This window comes from Schistocerca serialis, chromosome 1, assembly GCF_023864345.2.
Source record: "Schistocerca serialis cubense isolate TAMUIC-IGC-003099 chromosome 1, iqSchSeri2.2, whole genome shotgun sequence".
Taxonomy (NCBI): Eukaryota; Metazoa; Arthropoda; class Insecta; order Orthoptera; family Acrididae; genus Schistocerca; species Schistocerca serialis.
In genome coordinates this window covers 661,560,496-661,587,221 of record NC_064638.1, presented here as the reverse complement: position 1 = coordinate 661,587,221, position 26,726 = coordinate 661,560,496, and the positions used below count along the sequence as shown (strand labels likewise).

Below are 26,726 nucleotides of genomic sequence, written 5' to 3'. Positions count from 1 at the left end.
TTTGTTCTGACATCCTGGAAAACATTGAAAGTGATCCCACCTTCTTACAAAATGTTATTACTTGCGATGAATCGTGGTTTTTTACTTACGATCCCGAAACTAAACGCCAATCGATGCATTGGAAAACTCCTGGTTCTCCACGATAAAAAAAAGCACGAATGTCAAAATCGAAATTCAAGGCAATGATGATTGTTTTTTTTTACTTCAAAGGGACTGTGCACATTGATTGGGTACCAGAGGGACAAACAGTGAATCAGCATTACTACATTAGCGTCCTGGCTACCCTACGTGAGCGAGTACGGAGAAAACGGAACGATTTGTGGAGAAAAAAGTCATGGATCCTTCACCAAGACAATGCCCCAGCTCACAGTGCGTTGTCAGTGAAGACGTTTTTGGCAAAACACAACATTCCCATCTTAGATCATCCACCCTACTCACCTGATTTGGCCCCCTGTGACGTTTTTCTTTTCCCTAAAGTCAAGTCAGCTTTGAAAGGAACTAGATTTGAGACTGTTGAAGCAGTAAAAGAAAAAGCGACGGAAGTAATGTATGGACTTACCGAAAATGATCTGCAGGATTGCTATGAACAGTGGAAAATTCGTATGGAGCGGTGTAGAGACCGAGGAGGAGAGTACATTGAAGGAGATAACATGAAATTGTAAATAATTGTAAATAAATGTTTTTTCCAGCATCAGTCTGGTTTTTTTCTAGCCGCACCTCGTATATTATTACCATCAACTTTCAAATCTCGCAATGATCACCCTTCAAAGATAAGGGAAATTAGAGCTCGTACTGAGGCATTCAGGCAGTCGTATTTCTCTCGTGCGATCCATGAGTGGAACAGAGGGGGGGGGTGGGGGGCGGAATATGAATTTGGTGCGAATTGTGTCCTTCGCCACACACCTCTTGGTGGCTAGTGGTTTATGTATGTAGATATAGGTGTAGATGCAGTTCACAGTATCTTAAAACCTGTTTCCCATTCTTGCTGCTGTTTCTTATTTGACTCACATTGTACTTACGCTGATAATCCCAAACTATGCGACCACCTACTTAACAGCATGTTGGTCCACCTTAGGAAACGATTTTTGCGTGAATGTACTTCAACAAGACTTTGGTTGGTTCTTGGACGTATGTAGCACCAGGTCTATGTAAAAGTTATGTCATTCCTATAAATTACAGGCTGGTGATTGTGGACATAAGCTGGTGCCCAGCAGTGTCCCACATGGGTTCCATTTGGCCTAGACCAGATGATTTTTTTGGGAAAGATAACAATGTGAGTTCACTATCACTCTGGACCACTGTAGACAGATTCTGGCTTTGTGACTTTGACAGTTATCGTATTGGAAGATGCCATTGCTGTCAGGGAGGACATCAAGCATGAAGGGATGTAGGTTGTCCGCAAAAATGTTCATGTAGTCCACAGCTGACATGGTTCCTACGATTACTACCACAGGTTGCATGGATACCCAGATGAATGTCCCCTTTAGCATAATATAGCCCCCACCGACCTGTGTTCCTGACGCACTGCATGTTTCGAGTAGCTGTTTGCAGGGATGATGGTGTATCCAAACATGAGCATCAACGTGATTCATCTAAACAGGTGACTCATTTCTTTCAATCTACCATCAATCTCTGTGATACTGTGCCCACTGCAACTGTAATTGATGACGTTGTTAGGTCAACATGCGAACATGAAGGGGTCTTCTGCTGCGGAGCCCCCTAGTCAACAATATATGCTGAACAGTGTGCTTTGAAACACTAGTACCTGCCCCAAAACTGTACTCTCTTTTGAGATCTTATACAGATTACCACCTATCCTGCTTTGCAGAATGGCAAGCCTCTGACTTGTGTTGGCTCCTCTTTGTCTGTTCTTCAGTCAGGTTAGAAGAGAACTGTTGTAATGTGTAGGTAACAGCCTAAACGTGTCTGATGTAATAAGAACTCAATTCAGACACAGTTATAGTGGAATTCTGCATACTCATTGACATCTCCACTTATGAACAGCAACAGTAAGTGAGTAAATAAATTAGTTTTCCTAATTCATCACATAATTAATGGGTAAATTATTTCTTTTTCCATTATTTCATGCACATTATCTCTCAGTGTTCTCCTCTCCTTACAACCGAACTGCATCATTGTTTTCATTCATAATTTTAACCATTGTTCTTGTTCAGATGCTCATTTCCTTATAAAGTAGCTTTTTTTTTTTTGTTTTTTGTTTTTATGACGTGCTATCGCATCGCTGAATGATAATTGTCGTCGTCCCCCCCCCCCCCCCCCCCCCCCCCCCCCCCCCCGCACACACACACACACACACACACACACACACACACACACACACACACACACACACACACACACAAAGTAAATTCCAGGCCCAATAACTGATCTGTTTAAGTACTAATAATTTCTAGCAGTAATTCCACATTTTTATCCTGATCACATTGTATAGTGAAAGAAGAACTATAATACATTTGTCAAGAAAGCCTCACAGCATTTTCAGATATGCATGCCCTATGATTCTAAATCTTACCACTCTTTTGTCCAAGTACACCACAGTGGGCTCATGCGCGAAATAGCGATCAACGGCAGGCGACACCACAGTGGTGTTGTGAGCATAGTATCGTGCAGTGGCCAGCGACAGCACTTTAGTATCTTTTGCATTCTGTTGGTGTTTTGTCGAGGTAACAAATAAGTTACACACGTCAACAAGTTTTTTGTTTTTATACGTACTTGTGCCTTTTCATCATGACAGACGAAAGAGATGATACGATTATTTACGATGAAATCATAGAGCAAAACTTGGAGGTTGCCACTGCATCGCATATGTCTCATCATGATCCGGTTGACAGACTTTCCGGTCACGTAAAGCAATACCAACTATCAGGCCTACGTATTTCCAAAACCAATAAATGAAAATGAAGAAACTGCCATGTATGTTACAAAAACAAAAGAAAGAACAATAAACTTAATGTGCAAGTCTTGTGGAGTTGCATTACCTCTTGGAGACTGTTTTGCTGCATATCAAATGAAAGAGAAATATTAAGTACCAAAGACAATGCAAATAAACAAATATATGAAATAAACAAATTTTGTATTTATTTACGTGTATATATCTTCGAAATTTCATGAAAGTAGGGGAACAGAGTGAGAAGTTCTGAGAACTAACCATGAGATTAGTAACAATTTATAATCTCCTGATAATGTCAAGAACGGCCGGCGACAAGTCAAGTAATCCGAATTAGCGCTGCCGGCGCCAAACGAATAAATTTGTACAAGACGTATGGATGGCAAAATGTTACAGCTTTGTTGTCCTGGCTGATTACCTTGCGCAGACCACGATGTAATGTAGAGGAGTGCATTGGGATGGGAGATAGAACAGCGGTAGACGGAAACTGGATAGAAGAGGGTGTGGGTGCAGGACAAGTGAAATTAGTGGTCATGAGGCTGGGAATGAGATGCGTGTTGGGCAGGGCATAATGGAGATTGAGGGCAGGATTATTAAGAGATCAAAAAAATTGTTGGAAGAGCTACTTCCACCTCCTTACACTTCGGAAAGACCAGTTGGAATATCAAAAGTATTATGAAAACAATAGATTGCTGCTCACTGTAAAGAGGACACAATGGGTTGGAGACAGGCACAATGAAAAGACTGTTGCACATTAAGCTTTTGTCCAAAGTCTTCTTCAGAAAGGAAAACACACACACACACACACACACACACACACAAGGAAGCACACCTCAGTCACACGTGATCATGATCTCGAGCCTCCCCAACCAGAATCTTCTGGGTGGAGTGGCTGGAGATAGCAGTTATGTGTGTGTAATGTGGGATTGCTTGCGTGAATGTGGGTGTGTTTTCCTTTCCAAAGAGGGCTTTGGCTGAAAACTCAGTGTGTAACAGTCTTTTTGTTGTGGCTGTCTGCAAGACAACTTGTCATCTTTACAATGAGTAGCAATTTATCCTTTCCATAACATTCCATCTACTTAAATTCAGAGAAACTGGTGTTGTAAATACGGATCCAGATGACACAGTTGTGAATTAGCCTTTGAAATTGACCATGTTATGCTGAGTAGTGTGCCCTCCACAAGGTGGACTACTTTGATTTTGGGCAAAGGTTGGTGGGTGGAACCGGTAGTCATGCTCACATAAATGGCTGTCTAGAGAATACAGCAAAACTGCTGTGTGGTGAGGCTGCTTTCACAGGTAGTCTTGCCTCTGATTGGACACAAGGTTGTAGCCAAAGGCAGTGGGTCCAGGGTGTCCGGAGCCTACCCACCCCACCCCACGCCCTATCAGCTATCGTAGTGATTAAAGAATTTCTGTGTAAATTCTAGAACAAGTCAACCTTCTACTGTCTCGAGCACACAATATTCTGGATATGAGTGTGGGATGGTAGAATCCTACGTACTTTGTCACATGCTTGTGTATGCAGGTTTAAAATCAGTCGTGGGATGAAAGTAGACAGGGCAGATGAATGGCACCGAGAAGTACCCGCAGGCAATCCATAGATGTTTTAGTGAGTGTGTAAGAAAGAACCATGGAGTTTATATGCAGCTCTGTCATTGACTATTGTTATTAAAACAAAGACAGTTGAAAAAGAACTCTTGGAAACTCTTGATGTAACCTTGCTATAGGCAAGACTTATTTTCTGATTTATGTTAAGAAAAGTTATGGTATCAAAGCCAACTTTCTTTTAACTGTAATTTAATTTGTTTCTGATGTTTGACTGTACGAGGGACTTACCGAAAGTTATATATTTATGTTGAAAGTGAGAGTTTTATTGTGTATGAAAGTCAAATACATTGTTAATTGACGAAAAGCAAAGTTTGTATGTCTACTTATTTCATAAGTAGAAAGAGTGTAAAAATTCTTGTACCTAGCGTTATTCGATGGAGAAGAAGTCAGTAGTGTTTCCAGTTGGCGGATACCCAGTAAAGAAGCACTCCATTTTCAGGCCACGAGTGGTCTACCGGGACCATCCGACCGCCATGTCATCCTCAGTGGAGGATGCGGATAGGAGGGGCGTGGGGTTAGCACACTGCTCTCCCGTTGTTATGATGTTATTCTTGACTGAAGCCGCTACTATTCAGTCGAGTAGCTCCTCAATTGGCATCACGAGGCTGAGTGCACCTCGAAAAATGGCAACAGCACAAGGCGGCCTGGATGGTCACCCATCCATGTGCCGGCCATGACCAACAGCGCTAAACTTCGGTGATCTCACGGGAACTGGTGTATCCACTGCAGCAAGGCAAGTAAAGAAGAGTGGCTGCAAATTCCAAGTAAGTCACCTCGTAAAGAAGTGGAAGGTGGTTTGGGGGAATAAACCAAAATAACCCAGATTCACACTCACTTCTTAAGTTGGAAACATTAGAACGTGGTGACTTGTGTGAAAGGACTGAGAAAACAGGAATTTTAAGTCAAAAGCGAGAAAAGAAACTGTTACGTGTTGCCATAGCAACCAAACTTAATAAGACAAGGGAATTACTCTGAGAAATTGGAATATGTTCGAGTACTCAATGGAGAAAAATTTTAATGGAAAAACAGTGAAGAAATGAAAAATTCACAATGATAAAAACAACAAAGAAGATTTTGACGTATTTGTCCAAGAAGAAATACGCATAGAATGTGTCAAGCAAGAAGATCCAGTGCGGGGTGTATACAGCTCTCACACACATCGCAGGGACGCAGACATACATTCAATGCTGCTGGCACCAGCTGCTGTTCACCAGTCCTGACCTGCCTCCACATCCACTCAACTCTGCAACGCGAATTCTACGCCAGGTGAGCGTGAAAAAAAACTCGATTGCTTTAGTACAAAGTTGTAGAAGATACTATTGAGTGAACTTTTATTGGATCTAAGGCATATAAAAGTATGGAAAATATACAACAGGTTGGGGAAACTCAAGACCCAGCTATGGCCTTGAAAATTAGCAAAGAAGTGCCTGACTGGGCTGAGTTGATAAATTTAATCGAAGCTCAGAGTCTTGAGTTAAACTCATTAAATTCTCAATTAAATACCCAGAGTGAAGCTTTAAATGTTCAGAGGAAAACGCTAAATATTCAAACAACAAATTTAGGTTTGTTAAACGCCAAAGTCGACTCTCAAAGCAAAGAATTTAGTAATCTATGCAAAGGCGTGGGTGCTTCGAAGTCTGAGTTTGACACAATAAGAATTTAAAAGTAGGTTTAAAGAACGAGTTGACAATTTCTTTGACCACTCGTATAAATCATATGTTTACCGACCATAGTCAGAAACAGAGTAACACTTTTCAAGATTTATCGAAAATGTCCAGAACTTAACATTGAGAGCAGATGTAATAATGTAGAATCCGAAGTTACTGAAAAGTTAGGATCTTTTGAAAATGTGTACAATGTTAAGTATAATGATGTAAGGCAGGGGTTGAATCATTTGAAAAAGAGTGTAGATAAGCATAATCAATTAATGCCAGTCATTCAGTTATAAATTACAAGTGTCAATACATGGGTAGATAATGTAGAAATAAATTTCAAAGAGAAAATGGCTAACTCTGATATTATAAATGTAATTAGTTTGGAAGAACAATTTGAAGAAATTGTAGATAGAAAGGTTACTGAGAGAATAACATCCGGAAACATATCGCCTATTCCTTCTTCTGAACTTAGTGGTACCAGGAACGGTATGGACGACCTGTGGAGAGAATTTAAGCATATCCAAGAGAAAGTTGAAAAAAGGGTAACTTCACCTAATGTTGTATTAACTGGTGAAGCGGTGACTAATTTGCAATGGATAGCTAATTCAGGGTTATCGAGACAGTTCCCTAAATTTAAGCTGGACAGAGATGTACATCCGACCCATTTCTTAAAAAGATTTAGCCAAGCTTTACCGAAAACTTGGAAGATTCCAAGAAGATCGAATTTGCTTTGGGGTACCTTCTAGGGAAAGCCTCAGAATGGGGAACAGTAAATATTGAGAATTTTTCCTCTTGGAGAGACTTTCAAAAGATATTTAAAGAGAAGTACTGGTCTGCCAGTGCTCAAGAAAAATTAATATCAGATCTATGGGACCCAAAATATTATAATACTTGGGGTGCTACAGGGAAATATTTCGATTGGCGTTTAACACGAGCAAAGTCTTTAGATAAGCCAATGGAAGAACAAGAAGGAATAGTACGTATTTTAATTAGACGATTGCCATTCTGTGCGAGAAAAGACTTTTGTGTAGTGGTTGGAAAATGATAAAAGAGTTGTTGTCTTTTGTTGACACACTTGATGCAATAAATAAGGACCGCAACGAAACTTTACACCAAAGTGAATGTTCAAACTATAAAATAAATAGCGGAAATAATTTTAAAAAACATGAGCCAAACTTAGCAAAAGTACACCAGCACAGTAAGAAAAGTTGTAATTACAATTATCAAAAGAAAGATCCACCTTCAAATTTAGATCCGTTAGCTTCTCAAGAATTTGTACCGAGTAACCATAAAACACAGAATGGGAATATAGTATCTCGTTTTGGTAACCAACTCAAAATTATAAAACACAGAATGGGAATGTAGTATCTCGTTTTGATAACCAACCCAAAATGAGTAGTAATGAGGAAAACGTTGTTCGACCTGGATCCAGGGCCAGGGCCCAGGTCGTGGAGATACATTAGAAGGCCTTATTCCATATAAGCATGTTAACTTTACACACAAAATACCCACAAAGGAATGGTTGCTACTTGAAGAACCAAGCTTAACTACTGATAACCTACGACCTATAATAGCAGGGACAGTGGAAACTTCAGAGATTAACACATTTATAGGTATGAGGAGAGGTATCACTCATCTCAAACGCATTTTTTAACTTGATACAGGCTAAACAGCATTTACCGTTGTTGCCAGTGACTGGAATGTGTTTAATCGGGATAACGGGAACAAAAAGTAAACTTGTAAAATATGAAACTCAAGTGAACTGTAGTATTGGACATATGTTATTTCGTTAAACACTATTAATAGTAGAGAATATTAATAGAGATGGACAGTAGATGCTGGACACAATTTGTAACAAATAGCCACATTGGGGAACAAACAACTGAGTGTCAGTGTCTACGATTAACAGCTACAGCACAGTTATCACCAAAAATCGATAATGTGGATCAAGTAACACATCAAGCTGACATACAAGACAGAGTTAATGAATCCCTAATATTAACCATTCAATGAAGATGAGATTTGTATAAAATTTTAATGGAGTATGAAGTGTTGTTTTCTGATTGTCCAGGTAACATCAGCGACTGTATCTGTAAGTTCAAAATCAAAGGTGACACTCCATTCTTTTGCAAACCATATCCAATACCAGTGAGTTTGGAGGAAGCAAAGTTCCAGTGTAATGAATAATCCTCTGGTTGTGGTGAAGAAAGCTACAGGCAGGGTACAATTACTCTTAAGACGCTCGTACATTAAATTGACATATAGAAACGGAGAGGGATCGAGCGATTAATATTGACAAATTGTTATCCAAGTTTGAAAAGGTGCTACAAAGAGTAAGTAAGCATAACGAAAAGGCTGTAGAACCTCAGTACCAAGTCGATTACCTGGTTCTTATAAAACATCATCTTCACAACTCGACTCTGAAGAAAGAGACTCACAAGTTTTTCCAAAAATATGAGGGACTGTACCGCGTACAGATGGTGATCCATACTAAGACACTATTTTTAGTAGATCCCACAACTGGATTAGAGAAGGGGAGATACAATGTAAAAGATGTAAAATTGTATATCCCCCAGGGACGTTAACATTCTGAGTTAACGGGCGGAGTAACGACTGTCGGATCCCGAGTTGTCTTCGGTGTTTCATCCAAAATAATGTTCCTGCACTGAATTCCTTTGAAATCTAGAACTATCCTGTAATCTTATTGCTTAGAACACTGGGTATGACTATAAAATAGAGAACAACGAAAGAGAATCATAGAAAAAAGTGATATCTAGACGAAATAAACTGAATATAGTATTATATTTGTGGAAAATACAATATGATGTGACTAGCTTAGCAACTGTTATACCATAGTATATAGATTTTATATTTTGTATAGAGTATTTTATACCTTTTCTGAGATATGATATAGATGGGAGGGCTTGTATAAATTTTGAAAGGGGTGGGTATTGTAGCTAAAAGCATGATTTACAAGAACATATAAATCATGACTGATACAAACACACATCACACCTTTCAAACAACCCTCACAAACAAGTGTGCCTTATGTTTAATGATTTGCCGTTTCCATAGGATTGCTAGGATTTCCGTCGGGGACCTCAAAGGGTGAAAGTCGGAAGTCCGTTCTGTGGGGGATGATTTAACACCAGACCACCTCTGGCATCTCACTCAAGTACCTGAGGGTTAGGGATCCTAGGAAAGGGGGATTGAAAGGGTTTCCGGTCTTTGGAGCTATCTTCTTTCTCTTCTTCGATCCTAGCATCCACATCTATTTTTTCTTTTCTTGCCTCTCATTTGAGGACCTGTCTATTTTTTCCCTCTTTTCTCATTCACAAACTTCTAATCCTGAAGTCCTTCCTTCTTTCCGTGTTTACCAGAAACCTAAATCTTACCTTTAGATAAGAAGGCCGAAAAATCAGACGACATTCACACATATTCACTACACTTCTACACAAACATTAAATTACATAAGACAAAGCCTGTCATGATGTGAGAACCACCAGTTGTTGTAGGGGAAAATAGGTGTACATATGGAAATATGCACCCATATATAGGACGGTTGTACATCGAAAGTGCATAAGAAGAGGTGCACATAAACAAAGAACAGTGACAGTTCTAAATAGAGATTAAAATAGGCACAATGAACCCATGTGCAAAGAGAGACAAAAGCATATAAGTTTATGGAAGAAAAATGGTACATAACGAACAACTATAAAGTAGTAATGAGTAATGGATAAATAAGAAAGAGGCGTGAGCAAAGAAAGAAAATGAAAGTAGGAAAGGAATTAGTCATATTGATCATTATGAAATGTCAGTGTAATAAATACTCTGATGAATTGAATGATAATGGGATGTAAATGGTATATGTAGACATAGTATCTATTGAAAATAGAGAAGTTGATAAGTAGAGGAAGACTCTAGGCAGTAAATGATATATTAAAGAATGAATGTGAAGCTTAAGATAGATTCATATCTTTACCAGAAGGTACTTAATTATGGTATACATAGAAATGTATACTAGGGTAATGAACCATCAGGCCTCCTCAGAAAGGATAAGGGGGACATACCCGGCATTCATTAAGTATAAAGGGCAGGCATACCTAAGGAATAGGTGCTGATCCTAGGAAAAGGGGACAGTATCATGACAAAAGTCACAAATTTTATAGGGATTATTCTGGGAAGTGTGAGTTCTATGAACAACTAGCATTATTATTTTTTTGGAAATAAATGAGTGTCAAAAGCACACTTTCATTTCATCCAGAGGTCCTCCAAACTACAAATAATGAAAATAGTGCACACTAGGAAATAGGTAGTACAAAAGATAGGACCAGAAAATAATTACTCATGTGTCATATACATCTGAAGTTTAGGATTGCGGCAAAAAAAGGAAATAAAGAAAAGAAAGAGTTCTCACAATTCCTAAATATTAGTAAAGCTGACTAAAACCACGAGTATATGCTCATGTCTTAATAACTAAGTAAAATAAGAAAAGGATAGAGAAACAGAAAGCGAAAGATTGTTCAAGAGAGGACAGAGAATTGTTATTGAAAGGAAATGTATGTATATAAACATATGTAAGAAATGTATACTGTTAATATATGAAATGTTGTTATGAGTGACATTATTTGCATAATGATTATGTATAAAATATTGCGTGTTCGATCTGAGGGGGGGGATACGTAGTGATTTAAGAATTTCTGTGTAAATTCTAGAATCTCTCACCCTTCTGCCGTCTCCAACACACAATATTTTGATTATGAGTGAGGGATGGTAGAATCCTACCTAATGCGTGTCACATTTGTATGTGCAGGTTTAAAATCAGTCATGGAAAGAAAGTAGACAAGGCAGATGAATGGCACCGACAAGTATCTGTCGGGCAATCCATAGATGTTTTAGTGAGTGTGTAAGAAAGAACTATGGAGTTTATGTGCAGCTCTGCACGTATTGCATCATTGACTATTGTTACTAAAACAAAGACTGTTGAAAACGAACTCTTGAGAACTTTTGATGTAACCTTGCTATAGGCAAGATTTATTTTCTGTTTTATGTTAAGAAAAGTTATGGTATCAAAGCCATTAATTTGTTTCTGACGTTTGACTGTATGAGGGATTTACTAGAAGTTATATATTTATGTTGAAAGTGAGAGTTTTATTGTGTATGAAAGTCAAATACATTGTTAATTGGTGAAAAGCAAAGTTTGTACGTCTACTTTTTTCATAAGTAGAAAGAGTGTAAAACTTCCTGTACCTAACGTTATTAAACAGAGAAGAAGTCAAGAGGGTTTCCATCTGCCGGCTATCCAGTAAAGAAGAGTGGCTGGAAATTCCAAGTAAGTCACCTCGTAAAGAAGTGGAAGGTGATTTGGGGGAATAAACCGAAATAATCCAGATTCACACTAACACTTTAAGTCGGAAACGTTAGACTATCGCCCATCCCTGTTTTAGCCAAGACCAGTTGTTGTTCTTTCTTGAGCTCAGTTGTTTTGTTAATCAGTTCAGTTCTTACTTGCAGTTGCATTTCATGTACGTGATATTGTTTATTGCCTTTGTTCTGCGTGCTGTCGTGATAGTTTCTAATTACGGATAAGTTTGTAACAAGAAAGAAGAAGAAAATCAGATTTTGATTCATCTGCTAACATTGTGACAAGTTAAAAATGTGTACGCACTACTATAATAGTCTAATTACCTATCTGTAGCTGTTTAAAGTTAGCACTGGACTTGTGGGTTTCTAAAAGATTTTTTTTCAGCGGGCTGCTTGAATTTTTCTGAGCCGACTGTGCTCTGCATTCCTCCTTCCCCGTTTCGTCCAAGATCTGTTGTCGTATTGTAATAACTGAAGCCAGCAGTTCAATGCACAATTGAATCTTAAAATATGTCAACATTCATGCACTAACAAATGATTGCACAGTTGAAGGAAAAACATTCAATGTCAGAATTCAATCATTTGTTGCGATCCATTTTATTTTCTTTTAAAACAGTGTACAACAATCAGTTTTTTCAAATTCTTCACCAACTTGGGGTAGCTCTGCAAGTTGGGCTGCTGAAAATGGTTTCCTGTGGTTTTCTTCCGAATATCTTTCTTTGTAGAAAGATTCCAATTCCATTAAAGATGTAGCCCCTCTCCTTAAATGAAAAGAGCTGCATTGAAGGCAAGCCGGGCATCTCTTTGGAGACTCCCAGTACTAAGACCCACATGATAAAGAAATAATAATCCAAATTATCCACATTTAGGCTCTTGTATTTGTCTGCTGGGACGTTCATTAATGCAAAAAATGCTCTTCCTTACATTGCGAGAAGTAAGGTTGAATTATTCTGGATCGTTTGCATTTTTGCCACCAAAAATTGTTCTAGCTTCTCTGTTGAACAGACATATTTTTATTCCAAAAGTCCTGTCATTAATAATCATGGAGTCCCAAAACATTAGCGCTCATCTGTTCCTGATCACTTCCTCAGTTCAAGTCCAGGCTGAAAGTAGATGAATGTGAAATGTCCTTGGAGGTTGAAGGGAGATTGGAGGTTGACCGCGTCTTAGTGGTATGTCAAAATACAGCACTCCTAAGAAATCAGATTATATCTCCGCTTCTTGAAAACTGGGGTCATTGTCAAGTAAAATAGTTAATCGTTCTTTATGGAAATTTCAAGAATAAATGAAAACGTGAGTCTTTTTTGAGGTCCTCTTTAACAAATCAGACCCCCATTTGACAAAATCCTGGCTATGTCCATGTAGAACAGGGCAGATCTGCAACAGAACTGGAGTAGGATGCCATGGTGGGTGTATCATACAGATCTTGCACCCAGTTCTCCACAGGGGTACGGGCCGTGTGGCAAGATGTTGGGAGTGGATGTGGCTTAAAGATAAACTAGGGCAGGTCCCTCTGCTCCCTGCATGGGTGGGTTTAGTTTGGATAGGCAACCCTTCAGGGAGCCCTGATAGGCTGTGGACCAGCTGCTTGTCTGCCCACATGTTAGCAGTTTCCCCACTCCTGCCCAACTGTGTCCTTGGGTACATGGCTGCCTGCTGGTTGTGGAAAATTTCTTTAGGAGAGGTGGGAAGGGTTTTCCTTATTTCCAGACTTGATAATTAGTTGAAGCTCTGACAAAGGAGATGGTTCAGTTGTTCCAGTCTTGGAAGATATTGGGTGATGGGAAAGATGCTCCTCTGCAACTGTTTGTGGTCAGACAATTAGTGGCAGATGTGGGTGTGGCATGGGAAAACTGTCTGCAGACTAGTTTTGGGATTAATCCCTGTCTGTAAAGGCTTTTCAATATACTACAGCAAAGGATTGTTCGTAACTGCAAATGCACTGTTCACTGGTGGCCAGACTATGTGGGAGTGACTTTTTGGTGTAGAGTGGATGGCAGCTATCAAAAAGCAGGTACAGTTGATGTTTAGTGGGCATTATATGGGTAAAGGTTTGGATGCGGACATTATGAGAGGTGAAAGTCAACAGTCAGACAGGTTGAGGGAGACCAGGTGAAGTGGGTGGGAGAGAAATTATTAAGGATTTGGAGGAATGTGGATAACAACTTGGTCCTGGTTCCAGATCATAAAGGAGATATCCATGAATCTGAACCAGACAAAGGTTTTGGTGTTTTGGGTGACTAGGATGGTTTCCTGTAGAACCCATAACAGTTTAACATAAGAGGGTACAACGTGAGTGCCCATGTTTGTGACACAGAGGTTTTTGTATATCTTCCTCTTAAGGGAGAAGTAGCTGTTTTTGATGGTGTAATTAGTAAGGTGTATAAGGAACGAGGTACTGGGATTGCAGCTGGAAGGGTGCTGAAAGAGGTAGCGTTTAATAGGGACAGGACCATCTGCGTGGGGGATGTTGGTGTATAGGTAGGTGGCATAAACAGTGATGATTAGGGACACAGGTGCATTTGCCTAAACTGTTCCATGAGCTGTTACTTTTACTCCCTAAATTATTTATATTCCACCAAGGACTTTCCATTACCATAAATATATATTTTTGTTATTAATGGCATGCTTGTTAATTGTCTTCTAGGTATATATTGCTCCATCAACGCACGGCTCGCCATGAACTATTTACACCTTCAGCTGTTGGATCAAATGAGACACAGAAATTCACTTTAAGGCCTGTAGACTACTTCCTTAGCTCAAGCCGAAAAGTGGATGATGCTGTTGTAATGGGCTTACTGACACAGCTGAAAGAAGGAAAGTATTATCTGGAAGATACAACTGGAACTCTGCAGTTAGATTTGTCTGAAACTGTATCCTTTACTGATTGCTGTGAGACATGATAAATATAGTAATAAATAATGCTCTACTTTAACTGTAGATGTTCTCTTGTTTTTAGTCTAAAATGTTTCATCTTTCTGACCAAGAGTAAATTTCTAAACATTTTCATTATCTCTGGTGTGCTACTTTCTGCATAATTTTAATCAGCACAGTGCTTTAGCGCCCATAAAAAATGTTGTTTTTTTCATTTATGGGTAAATGTCATTGACCACTGACTTTTGACAATAAGTTAAACAAAATTATGGCACAAGTATAAGCAATTAAGGGTTTTCAGCTTCTTTTATGTAGAAAAATTATAAGAACTGGAGTATTCTTGTAAGCATGTAATGTAACTGGGATTTTAACTTATGTTGACTTGCAACTGGAAAACACTGCAATTTTTCTTGACTGAAAGTGTGCCAGAGATATCATACTGGTTTACATGTAGAAGGCTGCTTTGTGCTGGCAGAAGGTTGGTATGAAGACAGAGTATTTCATGTAAATGGCATGGGGTTTCCACCACCAGAATCTTCTAGAATTAGCAGGTAATTATGAATGGAGTTTGTACTGAATCTTTAGGTTTCAGATGTGAGAAAAAAGGACCAGAGCAAGAAAATCACACAACTTACAAAGGAAATAAAGGAAAATAAACAGTGCACACAAATAGTGAGTAACTCTACATTTAGATAAAACATCTACACATAATAAAAACACTTGTGTATGCAAAGCTCTCAGATGATTGCTTGTATCGTCAAGGCAGATGAGCACAATTGAAGGAATTAGCAAAAGATTGTGGCAGTCTGCAATGTAGTAAGGATTAGTCTGCATATGTCATCTGTTGTACAATTGAATGCATCACAAGCTGGTAAAATATAATTCCACATGAACCACTAGAAAGAACAGTCTCTAGTTACATTTTTCAGTGGACTGACCCAAGGAAACTAAAATGCAAGAAAGTGTAAAATATAAGAAAGTATAGGCAACACTTTTTCTATCATTCAAAATGTCAAATGAAAACAATTTAAATTTTGCCTATTTTAAAAAATCTGAAGTAATTAATTGTTTTTGTTTCTTTCTAGCAGCAATTAGCTCTATTTTTCTCTCCAAAGTATACAAAGCATCAGTCACAAAGGCAGTGCTGAAACACGCAAACATTCGGGCTGGTTTCCCACTTTGTTGCAGTCGTGTAAATGCTCTAAATAAAACACGGTAGCAAAAGTCTTGTGTGAAACCACATTAAAAAGATATTCGTGTTCTAATGTGAGATTTATTATTGATAATCATTATAAAATTATGGTAAATAAAACTTGTAACACAATACTGGTTAGAACACTAAAGTTGGCAGTCTTTGTAAACCGAGAACAATAGGCAGGAAATCCACATGCTTGTTGCTACCAAAGTCACTTGGCTAAGGGAAGCCTTGGGTGAAAACCAGGGTGGCAATTGTCATCATGTTACGGAGTATCTTGAGGAGGAAAGTTAATGTCTAACGTCAGGTTGTACCAAAGTAAGATTGCATGCCTAGTATGGATTAGTGTATTTCGCGTGGAAGTAGCAGCGATTTGTGAAAACCCATTATAGAGATGGCTATCTTCAAAAGCAGTGTTTATTTGTATAAATGACTGTGAAATTAAATTAAAACAGTTATAATACAATGCAATGAGCAGAAGGAAGGTTACTACTAGAGTCACTGTCTTCAGATTGTGATTATCATTGAGACAGTGACTCAGTGTACTTTACCATTCTTCCAAATACTCCGAACTAACAATACAGGCAGCCGTGACCTAACACGCCAACAATGAAAATCTGGTTTACAGCACTAACGCTGCATTACATAATCAATAACTGACTTTGAGCAGGAATATGCTGCACTTTTGCAGAAATCTGTGTAAAAATCAATGTTAAAGGTATTGACAGCATCAAAGCAAACTTAAAATGCAGGAAACGTTGTAACACGGAATTGTTAATGATGGGATAGCATGGTGTTGAGAGAACAGGACTACCATTGGGACTGACAAAAACGATCTTAAAAGGCAGGAACAGAAAATTAATTTTACTGTAAAATGTTTTGTATGTTTGTGATGTCTTTGAATTTTAAAAAGCATATGACGTGCAACGAATCAAATTGCAATATAGCTCTTGTGGATTAACAATCTTTTCTGCCTATCCTTTCAATTTTTTGACAATACAAACATCTTTTTGTGATCAGGGGCCAGGAAGCTGAGTTGTTCTCTCCTTCTATTTACAATGTGGGGTCCAGTAATTCTGTTTCAGGTTTGTACCCTGTTTTTACATGACATTGAGCCACTTTGTCCAGCACCCTCAACATTTCTGTGCCCATCATATGGTTTGAACTTTGAAATTTTATTGCTATATCTCAGTCTTAAGCTGCACATTCCCTCAATACCCCCCCCCCCTCCCCCCCACCCATCCCCGCCCCCAAAGGTATTAACAAAACATGGACACACTATATTTAGGGGAGAGAGCAAGGAAATTGAATAAGAATTGTGAATTATCTGTTTATTCATGCCTAGTTTTGTAACCTTAATTTTGATATTAATTGTCATGGCATAATTGTAAAACATCCTTCCTCTATGCATATTGAAAGTAATTTACTTTCCATGTAGAAAGAAATTTGTGATGTTTACCTTGAACATAATTATTTTAATAAATGGATGATGAAAAGTTTGGGTCACACACTGTCTGTCTTGTATGTATGTGTGTGTGTGTGTGTGTGTGTGTGTGTGTGTGTGAAGAAACATAGTCTTGAAAATGAAATGCTCACTTTTAGTAGACCAACAGCAGCAGAACAACTATGTCGTTAAAACTAAAAACTCGCAATTGGTCTGTATTCCCAGCTGACTAAGAATTATTCTCATCTACATGAATGCCTTAAGACAATATACTTACTCAACCTACGAAAACTTATTCAGGGAGTTAGTTTCACTTTAAATTAAGCAACATATAGTTGCAAAATGCATATATCCAGGATAGTTAACCTTCATCAAACAAGCAGTGTTGAATTTGCAAATCCTGATATAGAATAAAAGACGGTCAGCAGCTTTATTTAGGAACCAGTTAAAAGAAGATCCCTATGTATAAAATGTATTTTTATTTTATGAGGCTTTGTGTAAATGATAAGGTCAGTGAACATTTAATAAGATGGCAAGAATTAACTATGATGAAAAAGTGTTAGAAATTTGACTGTGAATTCAGAGTATGACAATAATATTAATAGATTGTAAAATAGGGCAATTAGGGATGATTCGTAAAGTTTTTTTGTAATAACTTTGCAACAATATTTTATTTAGTATTTGTATCCTATACTTTACAAAGACCTATTGTGAAGATAGTCGTTATGTATGGCAATTTTTGTCCACTACTCATAATAGAATTTGTATATTTTTTCATACCAATGTGTCTATTCATTCCCAGTAAAGGAGTCAACAGGGACAATGCCATTGTGGGCTTAATAGGAAGTAAATCAGGTCTTTAAAAGACAAATATAAATGAAATATTTTATTTCAACTAATAAAAATTACAGTAAATATTAAAAACTTATAAATACATTATGAAAAATACATACTTTTAGCAAGTGTTTTCACTGAACATATAATGCCCATTGTGGCACTTCAGATTTTGGAGAGTTGTTGCATCTGCTTTCTTGCATTCATACTAATCAGGTACGTTTGAGGGCGGAGTGAAAGGGGGGGGGGGGGGGGATTTTAATCTGTTTTGTTAAGAAAAGTTCTAATGTACCTATCATCTGAAAATTTTCCCAAGACTTTTCATCTATGTGTTTTGATCTCTGTATTGTAATAAAAATTCACCTTGTCCCAGCTTGCTTCTAAGGAAAGACTTATTTATACCATTTGGTTCAGTGTCTTCATCAGTGACATCATGGACACCATCAGTATCTTCCACTTCAGTATCAGAATATTCTTTGTAACTGCTCTTGAATTTGTCGAGCATAATACTTCGCCCAACAGGAACATTCAGCTTGTTTTATGGGACTTTTTGGCCATAATGTCTTCTTGATCATAACACATTTCTTTCAGAAGAATCCTTTTCATTGTCATTTTTGTCTTCAGGTTCAGGAGACAGCAAATCTAAGACTCTATTTCTGTTTAAAGGACATATGCCCACCTTATTAAATCGTGATTTTATATCGTGTTCTAGGGATTTGGGCATCATATGAAGTGCTCTTTTCGGAGGTGATGGAAAAATTCGTTCATCAGATGTATTAGCATTGGTTTGGGATTTTCAAGCACCTTACGCCAGTTCCATTTCATTGGCAGGAATAGTGCGATGTGTAATGGCCAAGTTGGGTGTGTGGAGTTCACTGGAAGACACACAAAAGTAATGTTGAGTTCTTCACATAGTTTTACCATGGCTGGAGACAAATATGAACTCAAATTATCACCTATAACAACATTTTTGCTCCTCAATTCTATGAGAAGAGGCTATAGCTCTTTGGAACCAGTCTAGAAAAATGCTTCTGTCCATCCAAACAGGTTTAATAAGGTTTTAGAAAGTTCCAGTTTTCACACCACAAGTCGTACAAATATGTAGTGATGTAAATGAAGTACGGAGGTAATAATTTTGCAGAGGCAGTAGCTGAAATTATTACTGACACATTACTTTTACTTTGGTTCATTATTTGTTCTATGTACTAACAGTGTTTCTTTAAAATTAGTTCACATTGACCAATATAATCTCAAAGAGCTTTCTCATCCTAATTAATTATTGCACCTGATGAGCTGCCATTAACATATTTATCTGAGCTTAAAAAAGTAATATTCACAGTTTTTAGTGAAACGCCTCCCCAACTTCGCTTAATAAATTTGGCACATCCATTGTGACAGTTTTTCCTTCTGCCTGGTTTTTAAAACATTTTACAATTCTGCCGTCTTTTTCAAGGTAGTGTTTTACAAAATAACTTAAGTTAATAGCACTAAGTTGATATCCCCACTCATAGCACTTCACTAAACATCTAATAGCTTCATCTTCAGTAGCTATGGAAAGAACAGTTTGGGTGCCCTCCTTCTTAAAACTTATTTCACCTTGGTACCCATAATTTTTTGTTCATGTATCAAAAAAGCACTGATTTAGACATTTTGAACTGTTATCCATCTTTTCTTATGGTCATTCCTCTAGAAACAGCATCAGGAGCCTTCTTCATAGTGTCTTCATCAACAAGGTGATGACCTCCTTTTTTAATGCCTTAGCACTGTTTCATGTAGGTCTAACCTAAAGAGATGTATATTATCTAGGCCTCAGAATTATACAAGCATCAAGAAATGCTGTTTAAGTATATAGTATGCATGAGAATAAGAGTTCCTAAGGACAAAAATGGTACAGGAAATGACCTGACATTGTTTCCGAACCGTGTCCTTAATAACTCAATTTTCAAGTTATTAACATCCAGAAAAACCTTAAATATATATAAAAAATATGAATTTTAATACAAGTGCTATTAGTTTTTTAATGCCTTCACTCACCAAAAGATAGCAGTTCAGGAATTAAATGACTTCAGGCTGTAAACACAATCACTGCTTACTGTCACTGATATTTTAGAGATTCTAATTTTTAGAAGAAATGAACAACTGGCTAAACTATGTTGCCAGTGTAACATAAAAATTTTTGGACTAACGAATTCTTTTACAATGAGGATAACAGCGTACTTTGAAAGTAAGAGAAAGAAATTACATTGGAACTTTTTCCCAGGATTAGTCCCATTTCACGCTATTTTATACTACTGCTTGATAATTGACTTCATTTCACAATTTGTAATAAATGATGAGAAAAAGTATACCACAGCCTATAAGTGGGCATCATCCTAGCATTTATTGGAATAATTTGGCAGAACCCAAGTAAGGACGGATAAGGTTTCAAACTATAACATAGTAGTCATGTCCAGGTTCGCCGTTGGACTTTGTAGCACCATCAGATTATCCAAAAGAAATTGACAGTAAAAGCAAAAAAAATTTTTAACACTTTTAAGCATTCAGCTGGAATCAGCTTTCCCCTTCCAAGTTCTGTAGCTGGTCTAAGTGGACCTGCTCTGCATTGCCATAAGACTACTTCACATTCTGAAGAAGGTTCAGGACTGTAAGAGAACTCTGAACTATGCAAGCTATTAAGTGAGGTAAATGTCTTTCAGTAACTCTTCTGTATTTTATAATATATTAGAATGTTTACAAATGTGGCTGGACAGGTCTGCTTTCAATCCACAATTTGCATAAATCGTTACATATAATAATTCCTGTACAGAATTTCAGAAAAGAATAATATTTTTGCTAAGCTTTATTCAACTGTTTCTGGGCCTTGTCATTATCGCCAGCACTTCTTGCTTTGTACCATCCAAGACATGGCCAAGCTGCGATGCCAAAGTGTCTTGACAATATTCTGTGCTCACACTTCTTTCACCACATCTGTACATACATCGTCAAACCACAGCGCACACAGTGGAAAGTTCTTTGCTCAAATATGCATAAACAATGTTTTTACATGCACAGCTTTCACCAGCTTGAGAGGAAGAAGTATGAGTGTAACATGCTATTCTGAATGAATGTGGTGTCGCACCACACCAAGTATTTAAAGGGTGTCGCACCACACCAAGTATTTAAAGGGTGCTACAGTTTTCATTTTCAGGTACTATGAGCAATGGTCTCAGATGTGATTATAATGCTGTTGAAATCTAGACAACAGCGTGTTTATCTCCATTTGTTGTTACTTGTAACGGAGTTAATTCCCAATGCTGAGTGCTCCTTTATATGTGGTTGTGCATTTTCTCTGGGTTGCAGCATTCCATACTCTGCCTGTCTGCTTCCTCAAAACTCTCAACTCTGTTGGAGACAATGATTAGTAAGACTTTATTAAGTGTTTCTAGTTTGCTGCTTTGAAAAGACCACTTAATTGAAGATTCAGTTTGGTGTTTTGGTGAAGCTCTATACACCTTTCTTCAGCTGTCATGATGAACTGGCCACACCCAACATGCTGTACAAGCAAAGTATTTGGAGGCATAGTTTATCTTTTATTTTCAAAAGCTGACATTTTTGTTCTTGGGCATGATCCATATTGGACATCATGTTTATACTGGACTTGTACAAGTCAGGTCTGATCAAATGTAGTTATCAGAGTACCTACATCAGAATCAAGTCCTTGCATGGAAAGAACCCAATGGAAATTCACAACATATCAAGAGAGGTGTGTGCAGATAGTATAGTGGATAGTAGCACAGTATCACTGTGATCTGCTTGTTTCCATGAAGGTTGGGTAAGCACTGAGGACAATGCAAAAAGTGGAAGGCCATAAACTGCAACAGACAGTTTATTATTAAAGACATTTTGAGGGAGGTTCACCAAAAAATATGAAGAAATTGCATATGATGCCAAAATATCTGTCACTTCAGTTTAAAGAATTATAACTGAAAAGTTGCTGCAAAATGGATTCCACAGGATATGGGTGAAGAGCAGAAAGCAGGCCACAAAGGAATCGCAGAAGAATTGCTTCATTGTTATCAAACAGAAGGAGCACAGTTTCTAAAATTTTATAAATAGGATTGTTGCCCTTGATGAAATATAGATATGAGATTTTGAGCCGGAACTGAAGTCTCAGTTGCCTCCATAGAAAAGTTCCAACTCTCAATGCCTGAACTGATAATAATCTTGGTGTATTTCATGAATGGAGTCATAGCTGCAAATAGTGCCCCACGGGATCCATGTAACAGGCCCGTACTGCAGGTCGTTTCTACAAAAGAAGACCTGACACGCTTGCAGCTGCTGTCCTCTTTTTGCACAATAATGCAAGACAGCATATTGCCTTACCAGTGAGAGAAATGCTCAACAAATATGGATAGGAAATACTTCCCCACCCACCATACAGTCCTGATGTGAGCACACCAACTTTGATTTAATTCCCAAATTGAAGGAACAACTCCAATGGAGAACTTTTTGATACAACTGATGAGTCATCCAGTGAGGTGACCCGAGTAATTAGACAGTTCAACAATGAAGGTGCCCTCTCCAGAATACGGAAGTTGCCAAACATTGAGAAGTTGTCATAAGCAAAAATGGAGATTATATAGAAGGTATTTTGCAAAATAAATTATTTTCTTCAGTTCTACCTTACAGGGTGCGAAACTTCTGAAATGATCCTTGTATATCAGCCCTTGATTATTTTTTTCTGCTCTTGTCTCTAACACAGCAAGAGTCGTTTGCTACACTGCCTCTCTTTTTGTGGCTCAGAGTGCCCATTACTTCGTAAAACAATTTTAGGCATTGTAATTCTTTAGTGTTGCTTTCTCTCTGTTTGCCATAATCCTTGTGCACCAGGGCATTCAGTGTGAAATCCCTCTGAATGGATGGTGAAGGTTTGATGTACAGAGCTGAAGTTAGTCTCACCATTATCCAATAGAAACTGTAACTGTTGGAGCTTCTGTTAAACAGCACATCGTGAAAAAGTAGGTGGTTCTCTTTCTGTAGTCCAATTGTTAACATTATACAATTATTAGAATGGAAGGAAGTGAGAAATTGCAAGATATACGAGGGTGGTGTGAAAAGTTCTCAGAATCACCATGAGAGGTCAGCACTAATGCAATGAGTTGTTCATGTGATATTCATTGGGCTGTTGCCTGTAAACACGTGCCACGTCAGTGCTCTTGGAAGAGAGCTGCGGTGGTGACATGGCTCTGTTGTTTTACTCGTATAGTGATTTGTGAAGATGGAAAAAATCGAGATTCAAGCAGTGATTAAATACTTTGTAAAGAAAGGTACAAAAGCAAAGGACATTCATGCCGATTTCCAGAATACACTAGGGGACTCTGCTCCTTCATATTCAACTGTTGCCAAGTGGACAAATGAATTTAAATTTGGTCGGGAGAGCTTAGATGATGATCCGCGTAGTGTCTCTACTCCAGAAATCATTGCAAAAGTGCACAAAATGGGCAAGGAGGATAGCCGATTAAAAGTGCATAAAGATGCTCGTGCTAGCCAGATGTCATTTGAAAGGGTATATCACATTTTAATTGAAGAATTAGAAATGAAAAAATTATCTGCAAGTTGAGTGCCATGACTCTTGACACTGGATCAAAAAAGCATGAGAATGGACATACTGGAACAATGTTTGGCCCGTTTTAGGAGAAACAAACAAGGTTTTTTTCCGCCGGTTTGTGACCACAGATGAAATTTGGGTGCACTACTATACCCCAGAGACAAAACAACAGTCAGAGCAGTGGAAACATGCTGATTCTCCGCTCCAAAGAAAGCAAAGCCAAGCAGATCTCGTACATAAATTCTTCGACAAAGTATTTCTCATTTCTTTTTGTTTTAGGTACGTTCTGAACAGAGGTCGCATTTAAGTCAGCTTGTTTGCCGGAATTTAAAACCAGGCAAATTTAAAAAATAAATCAAACCTGAAACAAAAGTTTGTGACTAAACCAAAAGCAACAAACAAAAATGAACTTCATCTTGACCTGTGTCGAGCCATTGTTGCAGCAAACATACCATTAAATGCAGTTGAAAATAGCCAGTTCAAAAGTTTTCTAGAGAAATACTGTCACCGAAGTATTCCATCAGAATCCACACTGAGAAAGAGCTGTTTAAATACTTTATATGAAAATACATTGAGCAGGATAAGGGAAGATATAGGCGATTCATACATGTGGATCTCTCTGTCCATGAGACAACTGACAGACAAGGTCAATATGTGGTTACTTTGAATGTTGGAAGGTTAGATCCTGACACTCACTCTGTACCTCATCTGATCAGCAGCAAGGAGCTAAAAAAGACTAACCAGGAAACAGTTCCTCACTTTCTTAATAAAGCCATCAAATAATCCTGATCTAATAGAGAGCGTCATGACGGATACAGGGATTAGTGAACACAGTCATTGTAGCAAGGCTCAAAACCATATCAACCAAAACCACTAAAAATAAACGCAAAATATATGTATTTAAAACAGCAGATAAAAATTCGCTTGATGCCTTCCTAAGAGTGAGTCTCCATTCCTTGCAAGCTAATTATGTAAGTGTAGACCAGATATGGTTCAAATTCAGAGATACAATATCAACAGCAATAGATAGATTCATACCGCTTAAGTTAATAAGAGACGAGACTGACCCACCATGTTACACAAAACACGTCAGAACACTGTTGCAGAAGCAACGAAAAAAGCATGCCAAATTCAGAAGAATGCAAAATCCCCAAGACTGGCTAAGTTTCACGGAAGCTCGAAATTTAGTGCAGATGTCAATGTGAGATGCTTTTAATAGTTTCCACAATGAAATATTGTCTCAAAATATGGTAGAAAACCCAAAGAGATTCTGGTCGTGTGTAAAGTACTCCAGTGGCAAAAAACAGTCAATACCGCCACTGCGCGATAGCGATGGAAATGTTACCGATGGTAGTGCCACTAAAGCGGAGTTTACTAAATACAGTTTTCTGTAATTCCTTCACGAAAGAACACGAAGTAAATATTCCAGAATTCGAAACCAGAACAGCTGTTAGCATGAGTGACATAAAAGTAGATATCTTAGGTGTTGTGAGACAACTCAAATCACTTAAGAAAGGCAAGTCTTCCGGTCCAGATGGTATACCAATCAGGTTCCTTTCAGAGTATGCAGACACAATAGCGCCTTTCATAGCAGTCGTATACAATCGTTCACTTGACGAAGGGTCTGTTCCTAAAGACTGGAAAGTAGCACAGGTCACACCAATATTCAAGAAAGGAAATAGGAGTAACTCATTGAATTACAGACCCACGTCACTGACCTCAATTTGCAGTAGAATTTTGGAGCATATACTGTACTCGAACAATATGAATCACCTTGAAGAAAATGTCTTATTGATACATAACCAACACAGATTCAGAAAATATCGTTCTTGTGCAACACAGCTAGTTCTTTATTCCCATGAAGTAATGAGTGCTGTCGACAAGGGATCTCCGATCGATTCCGTATTCCTAGATTTGTTGATACCATTCCTCACAAGCAACTATTAATCAAATTGCATGCATATGGAGTATCGTCTCAGTTGTGTGACTGGATTCGTGATTTCCTCTCAGAAAAGTAACAGATTGTAGTGATAGATGGTAAATCATCGAGTAGAACAGAAGTGATATCTGGCATTCCACAAGGTAGTGTCATAGGCCCTCTGCTGTTCCTGATTTATATAAATGATCTAAGTGATAATCTGAGCAGCTCCCTTAGGTTGTTTGCAGATGATGCTGTAATTTACCATCTGGTACAATCATCATACAATCAATTCCAACACCCAGGACTGACCATCCTCTGCACAGTGGCTGACATCTTATTAGGTAAATCAACAGAACATGAGGGTGCACACCTAATGTCATCGTTTAAATATGCTCCGGTGACATCTGTTTGCGTGTATCGCTCATTCTCGGCATTTAAGATGTTATTAACAGACAGGAGATGCAGTTTCTCAATGGAAAATCTGGAGAAAGTGTTAGTTATTTACTGTGACTGTAATTATGGACATAGACAATAATATAATGTGGAGTTTTGTCAATCTATTTATCTTTCTGGACAATAAAGTGTCATATTTTGGTCACCTATTTTCTAATTTTTATAAACTATTTTGTAAGTGATAGAACCTATTTTAAGTACCTAATTTACAATTTTTAGAATCTGAAAGTCCAAGGTCTAGTCATGGCATCAGTGTTCTGAAATGCGAAGGGGATTCTAATTTGTAAATGATCTCCCCTCTGGGCAAACAATTACTGGAGAATACTACACTAACGTGGACAAATTGCAACAAAAGATATGCGAAAGAAGGCCAGATTCAGCAAGGAAGAAAGTCATCACCCATCAAGACAATGCGCGCCCGCACACGTGCCGTCACTATGGCAAAATTACGTGAACTAAGGTATGAATTGTTGCCACACCCGCCTTATTCACCTGATATGACTCTGTCACACTTCCACCTCTTTCCAAAACTGGAAATTTTTCTTGGTGGACGAAGATTTACTTCAAATGAAGAACTGATAGCCAGAGTTGATAACTATTTTGCAGACCTGGTGGAAACTCATTTTCGAGATAGGATCAAGGTACTAGAACGTCAATCTACAAGAAGACTACATTGAAAAATAAAAAAAGTTTCAGTGATGTAAGTACATTTTTTCTATTCCATTCCGAGAACTTTCCAAACCACCTGCGTATTTTAGACCAATAAGACATGATGCACTAAAAAGATTTGGTTCTATTATTTAGGACCATATAACAAATATGTTGTTACACATTGATACAGATATGTTTATTCGAAATGTTTCATGTATAAATTTCGTAA

The 26,726-nt window shown here is 38.0% G+C and overlaps 1 protein-coding gene across 5 annotated transcripts in view; it reads left to right on the top strand.

Moving 5' to 3' along the window:
• The window catches only part of LOC126479561 (DNA polymerase epsilon subunit 2), a 163,898-nt gene that overhangs the window by 95,168 nt on the left and 42,004 nt on the right, over window positions 1–26,726 (top strand). For all 5 annotated transcript variants that reach the window (XM_050103795.1, XM_050103798.1, XM_050103797.1 and 2 more), the window contains exons 4-5: window positions 14,186–14,411; window positions 14,842–14,963. In XM_050103795.1, coding sequence (XP_049959752.1) covers window positions 14,186–14,411; window positions 14,842–14,963 — 348 coding nt within the window. The remainder of the gene's footprint in view (window positions 1–14,185; window positions 14,412–14,841; window positions 14,964–26,726) is intronic.